Source organism: Saccostrea echinata, unplaced genomic scaffold, assembly GCF_033153115.1.
Source record: "Saccostrea echinata isolate AGI-Se365-2 ecotype Australia unplaced genomic scaffold, CSIRO_AGI_Sech_v1 ptg000003l, whole genome shotgun sequence".
NCBI classification, from domain to species: Eukaryota; Metazoa; Mollusca; class Bivalvia; order Ostreida; family Ostreidae; genus Saccostrea; species Saccostrea echinata.
The window spans coordinates 5,013,196-5,024,596 of NW_026889752.1; the positions used below are offsets into that span (position 1 = coordinate 5,013,196).

At 33.7% G+C, this 11,401-nt stretch overlaps 1 protein-coding gene and 1 pseudogene across 1 annotated transcript; both read right to left on the minus strand.

The window, feature by feature from the left end:
- Window positions 1-328: 328 nt before the first annotated feature.
- On the minus strand, window positions 329-2,719 carry LOC133178782 (uncharacterized; annotated as a pseudogene).
- Window positions 2,720-4,517: 1,798 nt separating this feature from the next.
- Window positions 4,518-10,333, minus strand: LOC133178622 (heat shock 70 kDa protein 12B-like). The gene is made up of 5 exons (XM_061313353.1): window positions 10,037-10,333; window positions 7,424-7,642; window positions 6,488-6,638; window positions 5,377-5,582; window positions 4,518-5,345 (listed from the first exon to the last, which is right to left on the minus strand). Exons 1-5 carry the CDS (start codon window positions 10,331-10,333, stop codon window positions 4,518-4,520), a joined length of 1,701 nt encoding a protein of 566 aa, XP_061169337.1.
- Window positions 10,334-11,401: the final 1,068 nt, after the last annotated feature.

The following is an 11,401-nucleotide window of genomic DNA, read 5'->3' on the forward strand; positions in this document are numbered from 1 at the left end:
TGTTAAAGACTGGTCCTAGAAAGATTATATGGCAGTGTTAAAGTTGATTGTGTAAATATTCATCACATACAAGTGGCAGTAACTTGTTATTTCCCCAGTGTTTGTTATGTAGTAAATTTATTCTACAGATTTTTATAAATACTAGTATGTTCGTCTTAATAGATAAAAATAATTGAAGTTGAAAGTATTTTTACCTTTTTCAATTAAATCCAGAGTCAAATTTTTGAAATTTTGTAAATTTTTCCATAAAGTCATTTTGCTCTTAAACTGACAGGTAGTGGAAGTAATTTTTGGCAAAAAACAACAACAATGAGCAACATGATTCTATTCAAATTAAATAGTGATAAAAAAAGAAAATATCAGGTTTAGCTTTCATGTCCAACCAAACATCAAGATCAAATTTTATCAGCTCCAGGTGGGACTCCTCCTGCATCCACACAAAAAAGTGACACCACTCTAGCCCTGTTACAGCCATCTGCATCATGATCTGATAGTAATACTTGTGGGTCTTTTTCAGTCTGTATCCATTCTCATCCTTTGCTAAGAATATGCAATCTGACAGATGATTAACTGGACACTTGATTTCCAGCAATCCATACGAGGGATTAAGGGAAGGGCAGTATACTTTACGGTCTGGTGAAGCTGCCAACCAAGGTGACCATGGGTTTACCACTAGTCCGCAAGGGTATATGTTGACCTCTCGGTCTAGTGCCTACAATATGAAATACATGTACTGGTTGTGTTTTGAAGAGGGATATTAAATGTACAGATGAGAAAATTTATTGTAATAAATGTATGAATGAAATTTATCAATAATGAATTGTTATATATGTATTACCAGTATACACATATTTACTTTTTAAAATAGTTTACCTCAACATAAGCATTAGCTGCTATAGGTTCACATGCAATCCCATGGCGCATACTTGAAGTCACAACTTTTCTGGTTGTCCTGAGTCGTTCAACAAGTGGCTCATACTCTAGAATGGTAAATTGTCAATTTTTGGTTAAATAACTAATATCTCACTTGATCATGTAACTAGAAGTACTATGCTAATTTTCAATGAAAGCTTTAAACTATTGAATGACTTAAATTAAAGTTTTAGAAATGTAAACAATATTTATAAATATATGTACAGTTGCACATTGTATTTTATTTACCTTTTCTTCTCCTCACGATATCTCCAGCAACCGATGCTGTGATCCGGTCTTGTCTGATCCGATGCCACTTGGGGTCCTGAGCTTGTAGCCGAGTCATCTCCTCAATATCTGATGCCTGTTCTTTGCTCACACTTAATGAACTCAGTTTCACAGTTTTTGTGTAGTCTAATGCCACCAACAAACTATTTATCATCACATTTTTCACTGGCAATGTAGGAAAGTCCTCACAATCAAGAATGTTCAACACATATTCACTTCTCATCCTCTGCTGAACACCAATAGGTGAGCCACGAGGAAACTTTCAAAAGTTTGTGTCAGTGTCTTTTGTCTGGTCTTTAAGGTCTATGGTGGTCAACAGTAGACAAGACTTGTCAATGGCTGCTAAGTTGTCACACAATTCTGATAGAGGGAGCACATCAGTATTACTAGAAATTGGATTGTACAGTGTAGAGTGGATTCCTCGGGGCTGTCTGTAGGGATTCTGGGAATCATATCCAACTACAGCTGTGCTGTCTGATGAGCTCCCACTTATCTTCTCACCCCTGGGTATGTGCCATGTCTGGGGCAGTGATGTTTTGGCAACATCTCTGGGAACCAATTTCATATTGGTTGTTTTCATGTGAGCCAAGCAGTACAGGAGGCCGGTAATGTGTCCACATAAAGCAGATAATCCAATGGCACATGAACATTTGCTGGAATCTCTGTCATAAGTTGGCCCTTCTTTCAAAACTATCTAGAATTTATAACACATTATATAGTACTAAATATCAGTATGCATATGCATTATGAAATACATAATTATTAAAACAAGTAATGTTGCTTAATTGCCTTTCAATGTTTACCTCTAAGTCATGTGGCGACTCATTTTTTCTCTGTGATCTGAAGGCACGAGCTCGGACCAGACAACCATCACTCATCTTGTACACTGCAAAGATATTTAGTAATAATATTAAATTATGTGTATTAAAAATCTAATATCATTTAGTCTTTGTAAATTCCTTGTCAGTTACTCAGGTAGTTGGAACAAATGTATATTTATATTGATGGGGGAGGCCCTTGCAATCTTGGTATAATATTGTGTTTATCTACACTAGGCCTACATCAATCTATAAAAAAAAATTACATCCAAGTTTTCATATATGACATACTTTTTAGAGTAATCGATAATTTTCTACATAATCAACTGAACTTGATTCCACTAAAATGGGAAAACAAAATCATGAGACCTACCGGTCTCCGTTTTTGTACTATATACGCCGAGCATCTGACCCGCCCCCTTCATGGGAAAATTTTTCATGTTTACGTACCTCTGATGTCTGTGATGTATTTCTCGCTAAAATACTTATATCCTTTGGATATCTCTTTGGCACCTAAACTAGTAGAGTTCTTCTTTATGATGTCTTCGACAAAAGAGAACGAAATTGTCGGCACTAAGCTTAGATCGCTTGTAGCAGACGCTGTCAACTTATTATCGGCCATAATTGTTGTACTTCGATACGTACGACCTTAGCCTCGTTTTCGATGCGATATGAATATTCATTATGATCTCATTAAGAACGGAGTATTGCTACATAAGAAAGGGAAATTGAAGATAGAACAGTTAAAGTCATCACGTTTACCATCAGGTTTTGTTGTTAGGTTACCATTAATATATCTCTCTAGTGAAATATTCAAATATGAAGCAGATGTGTTAGACTCTGTAGTATCATTTATTTCAAGTTCACTGGGATACAATGTATATCGAATCGACAAATGAATAGAAGTAACTATTGTTAATTGATAATATTTGATCGAGTTGAAGGCCACAGCAAGGTCTTCTTCTCCTCATGTAGAATTTTTTAATAAATTTTGCTTCATATGAATGCAAAAATAGCCCCCATAGGTCATTTGTACACCATACTTACAGGGCCCCTTAATTTAAACCCGACATTTAAACTTCCAAAACAAAACTGTTTTGTGATGGAATTCACCTGTCTTATCTAGGCAATTCACTGTTCATATTCTTCCTATAAGTAGCATTGATCAATTTCTTATCCAAAATTTATCCTAATCCTAATCCCAGTTCGCTATGTACTTGGCATAGCTAAATTCTTACTATTAATACTAACTGACAATTTGACGCTAACCCCCTTCCACTGACACCCCAAACCTACCCCACCCCATCCCAGCTACTACTAGATGGTGCATATCTTTGCTAGTTTTATCTTGTGTCAACGTGTGCAGTTGCTCAAGAATTATGTATGTTGTAGCTATCGTTGCCTTGTATGACAACTAATGCTAGTTTGGCGGTTGTATTGCTGGTCTCAGTATTTGAACCCACCCAGCAATCCTTATGGCAGAATTGCTATACAAGTCATCGCTGGTTAACTGCTGTTCAACCTTCCATGGTTATAAGCAATAATGACTTATTCTCATTAAATTGAACTGATGGCTGGCAAATGCCAGTTGAGGATCGATGTCATCCATTGATTTGTCACTTGCATTGGAATTCTCCAATTTCTTGTTTATTTTGTGTAAATATGTATTCAAATATGATTAAATGTTATGTGATATTTATATACGTAATAATAAAGTAATGACAGTACAGTCATACACCTTTTCTATGCTTTCTTTCGAGATAAGACTGAGACACGCCCAAAAATGACCTGGTAGAAACCCCATTAGAGACGACGGAAATCTTTGAATCAACAGGCAAGAATCAGAATCGGAATATTTCAAATACTTTGATTTTGGTGTGCTAACCGTTGAAGGGGCAATACCTAAAAACCATTTACTTAGTCATTCATCTTGAATTTGAATATGGCAATTTTAACTATGTTATTCTTTAAAGTATCACTCCAAATGGCATAAACGGTTTTCTGTTGGCGTATACAATTTGAAAGATTCTGCAAGATGTTGAAAACCGTTGCTTTCTGATAAAAATACGAAATCCGGATTTATCACATGATTCTGAATGTGGTTAAATAATATCGTGTATTTCTTTGATTTTATTATCGTACACCCTCGCCAGTGCATTTCTTGTAATAAAAATTGTAGCGAGTGTCCACTACCTTTTTGAACAACCCTTGTACATATAGTTAAAACACATTTCTTGATAAATTTTCACATTCAAAACAACCAATTTCAGTATATTTTACAAGCAATATAAAGGTAATAACTATAAAGCTTGGTAACTTGATAAAAAAATATCACTGAAAACTTGTTTTCACGTAACGACACAGTAAAGTTCACGACTCTTTAGTCTTCTTATCTTTTCAACAATGTGCCAAATGGTTGACATGGAACATAATATCTATCAATTTTAATTTCTTGTTCATCAATCATCTATCAGAATTTTGTCAAAAATAAAATGTTTTTTACTTGTACTCTTGTTGTTCTAACATTTCAAATGTTGTCTCAACCTTCTTTCCAGAACTCATTTCTGTAACTTCGCAACGAATTTCCGTTAGCCCAAAGATAATTGATATTTTGCACTCTCTATTTGTATCCTTATTTCCGGTAAGCGGTATGTTTACTTTCCCGAGAAACTTGCAATCATCATTGATGTATACGATATCAGATTTTTCGGTGTATAATATTGTGTATTTCAGGGCTGACTGGTTTTTACGGAGTGCAGCAACGATTCGAGTGACTTTGTGGCCATCTGAAGTAATACTCTCACCGGCCTTTTTCAATACTGAAAAGGAATATTTGCATCTTGTGACTCCATAATCATCTACGTATTTTCTATCCTTGCTGTGAATAGCCGGATCGAATCTTGCGTCTGTATCTGTTCCATAAGTGTATCTCAGTATACGTTCAGAAATTATATTTAGATCGTGCCCAAATAACACCGCTCCTTTTAAAACTGCAAGTCCACTGTCTTGAGGAACTATCAAGTTTGTTTTCGGAAAGCATTTTCTTACACGATCTTGTAAAATTAAACATTCGCCGTAGCCACCAACTAAAAGGATATGTTTTACGTTTGGAAAACTTTGCAGAATGCCCTCAATGTGCGTTGTTATACTCTGGATAGATTCTGCAAAGAAAGACTTCATGAGAGCCGTGTCTATTTTAAGTTTATTTTGTAAAAATGTTACTTGTCCTTTTAAATCCATGGTCTCGGCATTTTTCCTAAAATTTGGATTATTCTGTGTGGCAAATTCCATCAAAGATGCTGGCAATCTGATAAGATAATTTTTCTGACTATTGTCTGTAACAGTTCTTTTTTTTTATTTCAAAATTTCTGACAAGATCAATGAAATCGCTCATTTCCTCCGATTTCAATTGCTTAACTGCTCTAGCTCCCATGATGTCAGAAATAAATTGGAAAAATTTCTTGTTGACATTTATTCCCCCATATGCCCCACCGCTTGCCTTGCTAATTTCCTTAAGTTTTCCACTGCTGAGCCTTTCATGCACAGTGAAATCACCAGTTCCACCTAAGAAATTAAAAAAAAAAAAAGACAGTACTTCGGATGTACACAATTTGCTTTTTTGTATGAGCATGTGTGTATCATGTCTAGTGCAGTGCAAAATATTCATTGATGTAAAATTCATCTGAATCACTTGGTAAAAGTATTTGATTATGCTTATTTTGAAAACATTAGCACAAAAACGCAGATTTGTGATTACGATTTCATCACATCTTTTTAAAAATAGAATAAGCTACGGAAATTGGCAAAACGGTATCTCCCCAATAATTAAATGAATTCCATTATAATAAGGAATAGCAATTTGTAACCGGTAACCCGATCGCAACAATGGCATTATCTGAAAGAAATTTAAATCTGTTATCGATTATTCAGGGAAAAAAGTAAACTGTGTGTGAACAAAACAATTCCTTGAAATTCAATTTAAAATGAATACAAATAAAAAAAATTCTGAATGTTAGCATTCTCACCTATCGATCTAAGCTGATTACGGAAATAATTGACTTCGTAGGGATAATTGCTCAGTTTGTATCATTGATATTTTAAACAGCATATCCTTCCGTAGCCTCTTCTGTGTTTACTTTCTTTTAAATGATTGCTGAGTATTGTACAAAATATATATATAAAGAATAGAGCAGCGCCGCGAGAATTCCATCGGCATCGAAAGCAACATTTACACTTGCCTAGATAGCCGAGTGGTCTAGCGCGCTGTTCCTGTACTGCTAGGAGACAGTTTCCGTAGGTCGAGTGTTCAACCCTGGGCTGGGCCGGATGTGGGTATCCTTATAAAAGTGAATTTCTTTGTGCTTTCTCTCTCTCTCTCTCTCTCTCTCTCTCTCTCTCTCTCTATATATATATATATATATACATACATATATATATATATGAAAATAAATATGAAAACAATCTTGTACCTCCTACATCAGCTATTAGGTACTGCGTTCCCGCTTCAAAAATAGTCAATCCTGCTCCACCCGAAAGCTTTTCAGCTGGAATATTTTTGCAGTGTATTGATGCAGCCTCCGGCTCCAAAGATAGAACAAGGTTTTTTGATTCTAACCCAGCCTAATAAAGAAAGTTGTGAAATACTTTACATAGGAACATGACTATGAAATTTATTACACCCCTCCCCCCCCCCCTATATATATATATATATATATATATATATATATATATATATATATATATATATATATATATATATATATATATATATATATATATATATATATATATATATAATAACGCAAGAAGCACCACTCGCGAAATAAAATTTCTCGCTTTTATTTTTATGATGCTGAAATTAATGTAAAATCCCTTGATCAGCCGTCCACTCTGGAATTATTGTTCTCGCGATTTGACGTGAAAGAGCCATTTCGCGATAATAAGTACTCGCAAAAATAAGGAATCTTCAGTATATATATATATATTACGAGAAGACTAAGAACACTGTAAAACCTGATGTGTAAGATCTACTAAATAAATAGATACAAGGTCACAAAAATGATTTTATACGAAGCACTAAAAAATGACCAACGACGCGAACAATAGAAATTATCAGATTTTTGGGAGGTCCTGTCCATTCCTCAGGACAAAGAAAAAAGTTAAGAAAACATAAAAAAAAAAACCCAAAGGAAATAGAAAAGAAAAAAAAAATAACACTAAAACTAAACTACCAAACAATATATGTTTACATTTTTACATGCTTAATTTAGAAGTTGGTAACCAATTACTTTGAAATTCGGACCCCTATGCAATACGTCCGGCCTTTCGGGTGTACTCTGGAGAAGTGCCACTATAATGGAACTGGTTTTAGTATATTGTCAAAACGACAGAATTCAAAATCTTACCTTTTCTGCTGCTTCACGCATAAACTCTTTAGCCGAATCTCTCCAAATTGCAGGAACAGTCAGTACAAACCTAACATCAGACAAGGTGACATTGGGCAATCTATTTTTCAAAGTCTCCATTAGATGAGTTTTCAGGTATTCTATTGACATAGAGAAAACATCAATAGCTGGAACTGTTTTCCCTAATATGTCTTCCAGTATTGTTTCTCTGGACAGTTGCTGAAAAAAAAAATTGCCGACAATCACACAGTTTTTTTTTTACCTCGGTACATCATTTAGATTACGACATTTATACGTGTGTTTTCATCTTACAAAAAAGCAGGAAATGAAAACAAAAGTTTCAGAACTATAAGTGTTCTAATCTCTGTGGTTCTTCAGAGGACTTTTCCGACAAAAACCAAATATTGTGACCGCATATATAATGTTCCTTTCACCCCATATTATTTTCGCTCTTTTACACTTGAAAACGATTTTGCCCCGTTTTAAATTCCCGCAGAAAAAAAATGTGTTATAAACTAATAACTTTGTTTTTTATTAATTTGCCCTCTTTAAACAGGGGCAAAAGGTGGCAAAATAAAACGAAAACAAAAATTTTCACGTAAAAACATTTATTACAACTACCTAGCTCAAGGGAACTGCGATTTAAAACTTGAATTCATACAACATTGATGTTTTAATGTCAATTTGACTTATATGATCTTGCTTATCTAGAAAACAACTTGAAGGCTTTAAAAATTTTTTTCTTGCATTCAGGAATTATTTAAAATTTAATTTCCCATATTTTTAGCCCGTCTTAACCCGGGGTCGATACTATAAACCTGTATTCTGATTTATTTCCGTCTTTATATGTGAAGAATCGGGTAATGGGTACTTCCATTCCATTTTGGTCTGTCTTCGGCATTCGTAGCGGCTGAACTCCATGGTTTGAATTTTAGTTTTTTTTTCCTTTTTCTTTCTTCGGTTCTTTCCATGTCAAACCTGTACTTTTAATTCACATGTAAAACTTGAAATTTCGATTTCCCTGTACCAAAGAAACATTTCTTTAACGTTTTTGGAAAATTTTGATTTCCCTGTATCAAAGAATGATTTCTCTAATGTTTAATGAAAATTTAGATGAACGCAAAAAAAAAAATAAATAAATAAATAAAATAAAATAAAATAAAAAAAAAATGAAGATATCTATAAGAGATTTATATCCTCTTACAGAATCGTGTTGAGGGATTGTATTTAAAATAGCTAATTTGTATAAATTGCGATGAAGAGGGGAAAATGCCCTCGTGTGTAGGTAAGTTGAAGTTCTCAGTAAATATTCACTTTACAAGTAAAATTAAGACTTGTCCCCAAAACTTTCTATATACAGTAGAATACGATTAAGTGACATATGTAAAAAAAAGTTCACAAACGTTTATTTGTCACTTGTGCCGATGCGATTTTTGTATAACATTGAGGAAAAATTATAAGTGTCCGTCACATGATCCACAAAATCACGTGACATCATAAATATGCTTCATCATAATCGTGATAAAACCCTCTTTGCATATTGGCTAAGTTTACAAATTGAAATCAAAACCTAGCTCGAAATAAAAAATTGCATATTAATGAAGCCGAGTCTAATTATTTCCTCCCTAGGAGATTTTAATAATTTTTTTTAATTAATTTTTACTATATATTTATCGTTTTAAGATAAAAAAAAAAAAATCGAAAGTTTACCGTGCCGATTTCCCGATCATCTCAAAAGTTGTCAAATTTTACTATTGGACCCTATATGAATTTGTTGGAAAAACGCTGAATTATCACATTTTTCCCATATTTTTGTATTTCTGCCCTAGAGATTTCTGCTTCAGTCAAGTGCATGAAAGTTATTGTAAAAAGTCACTTAATTGTGAAATTACAAAAAAGTTGACCATCTAGGTCGGTGTAGGAATTATTACAAAGTTTATTTTTTCAATGCCCATTACCTCTAAAATTGTCATATTGCAGTATACAATGTATGTATATATCGGTGCAGATGGATTATCGGCGCAGATGAATCAATTTGGTAAAAAAAAAAAAAAAGCAATGGTTAGATTGCTAGGATGTTTCTTTTGATGTTCTGTCAATAGTTTTAGTAAAATATCCATGGACGTCTTGAATATACGAGTCATGTGTCAATCTTCGGCGTCATGCATTGCTGACACAATCGGTAAACAGTGACGATGTTAGAGCCATGTCAGCGGTTTTTCCTAATTATTGTCGTGAGATCATAATTTCAGATCCATAGGTGTTACAGACAATGTTAATTTTGTATTAAATTCACATTTCTGGGGAAAGGTGTAATGTCGCAAATATGACTGCATGAAATTAAAAAGCTGCGCAAAGCCATGCACACTCGAATTAGTCTCGGCCTCGTTATTCGGATAGCCTTAACCTAGTTGCATATAATTCTAATATGTTATTTTTGGTAACTAGTTTTCCGTTACTTAAGATTCATATTTATGTCAACAAGTCCATTATATCATGACCAAAGTTAAAAAAATACATGCAATAACTTGTTAATTATATTCTTTACAGTGTCAATGGAGAATACAATCTCTATATAATGTACCATACAATATCAAGTCTGTCAATACTCACTTCATCGTGATGTAATTTCATCTTGAAATGCTCAAAGTAGAAGTAATTTCTGTGAATGTTTTCGCTTGCCAGATCAGCATATATGTCTTCAGCTTCATATCCAAAACTGTTCAATGTCTTGTCTGGGTTTAAAAGTACACATGTTGATGTTTTCAATGACGCTGTACTTCCAGATCCTGAGTACCAAGTCTGCGGAGTTTGAATGTCATTTGGAGAATTTCGGAAAGAAAATGCATATCCACTGTATGTGGTTCCAAAATCTAAAGCTGCCACAAGCAACCAGTTATTATCCGCCATAATGGCGGATAATCAATAGAAGAATTTTAAAAATCTGGTTTCGGTTTAAAACAGGAATAAAGGGTACATGTCGACCATAGGACACGTGACGTAGAAAACAAAAGCCTTAATTAGTATAGGGTCATACGGGGAAGATAACAAAAGTTAAAATAACAATAAAGTACAATTAAGCCATGATTATGATTGCATTGAGTCGTTAATATACATGATATAAAAAGTTGTTATTACGATTTCGCAAAAACATAAAAAAGATACAAATAAAAAAAATACAACATAAAATCAAAGCTTAAAAACTCGTTACAAACAACAGCTTGAAAAAGTTTTGTTCGAAAATTAGACACACTTATCTCGTCATAGGGACTATTAATAAATTTTAATTATGAAAATTAATTGTATCTCGTAAACATGTAATAACGACTTTTTGTATTTGTCAAATAAAGAAGATTAAATGATTTTTATCCTGTAAATACAATTAAGTCGCTATAACGACCCTTTATCGCGTAATTACGACTTAAGTATCTCAAATTAACTTTTACTTTTTTCTTCATTTGACCCTGTAACTTTACTTATCCTTTCCTTCTGCGAAAGCCGAGGAATTTCAAAACTGGTCAAAATTTTGATTTTATTACGAAAAAAGACCTTGTGAAAACAAAATACTAGTGCCCTGGTAATAATGAGATTTTTTTTTTTTTGGTCTTTAATAATCTTGTCTATTTGATTTGATGTCAGATTCCTCGGGTATTATAAATTTGATAGGTAACTGAGAAATACCATAACCGAAATAGACTATTTTTTTTATATTTTGAGTACATAGTAGATTTATATCTACATTGTTCTGAGGACTTATGTAAGAAAGACCTGTTATTGTAATTCAGTATCTTCTCAGGAGGGATGTACGTATACACGTAAAGTGCAATAGGTAGTCCTTTATTCTGCAGTGTCTCAGAAATGTCCTTGGAGAACGTTAGCATGGGCTGTCCTTTTTGGAACGCCGAATTCCCTCAGATGCCCCTTTGCCATATCCATATTCATGAACATTCCAGGTTGCATACAATATTGATTGTTTTA

Bases quoted from the DNA above. Each gene is read 5' to 3' on its own strand.
- LOC133178622 (XM_061313353.1), bottom strand. From the start codon at position 10,333: ATGGCGGATAATAACTGGTTGCTTGTGGCAGCTTTAGATTTTGGAACC. The intron at 5,583-6,487 runs GTACAAGATTGT...TTAATTTCTTAG, and splicing joins CCTAATAGCTGATGTAGGAG to GTGGAACTGGTGATTTCACT. The intron at 5,346-5,376 runs ATAAAAAAAAAG...ACAGACAATAGT, and splicing joins ATCTTGTCAGAAATTTTGAA to CAGAAAAATTATCTTATCAG.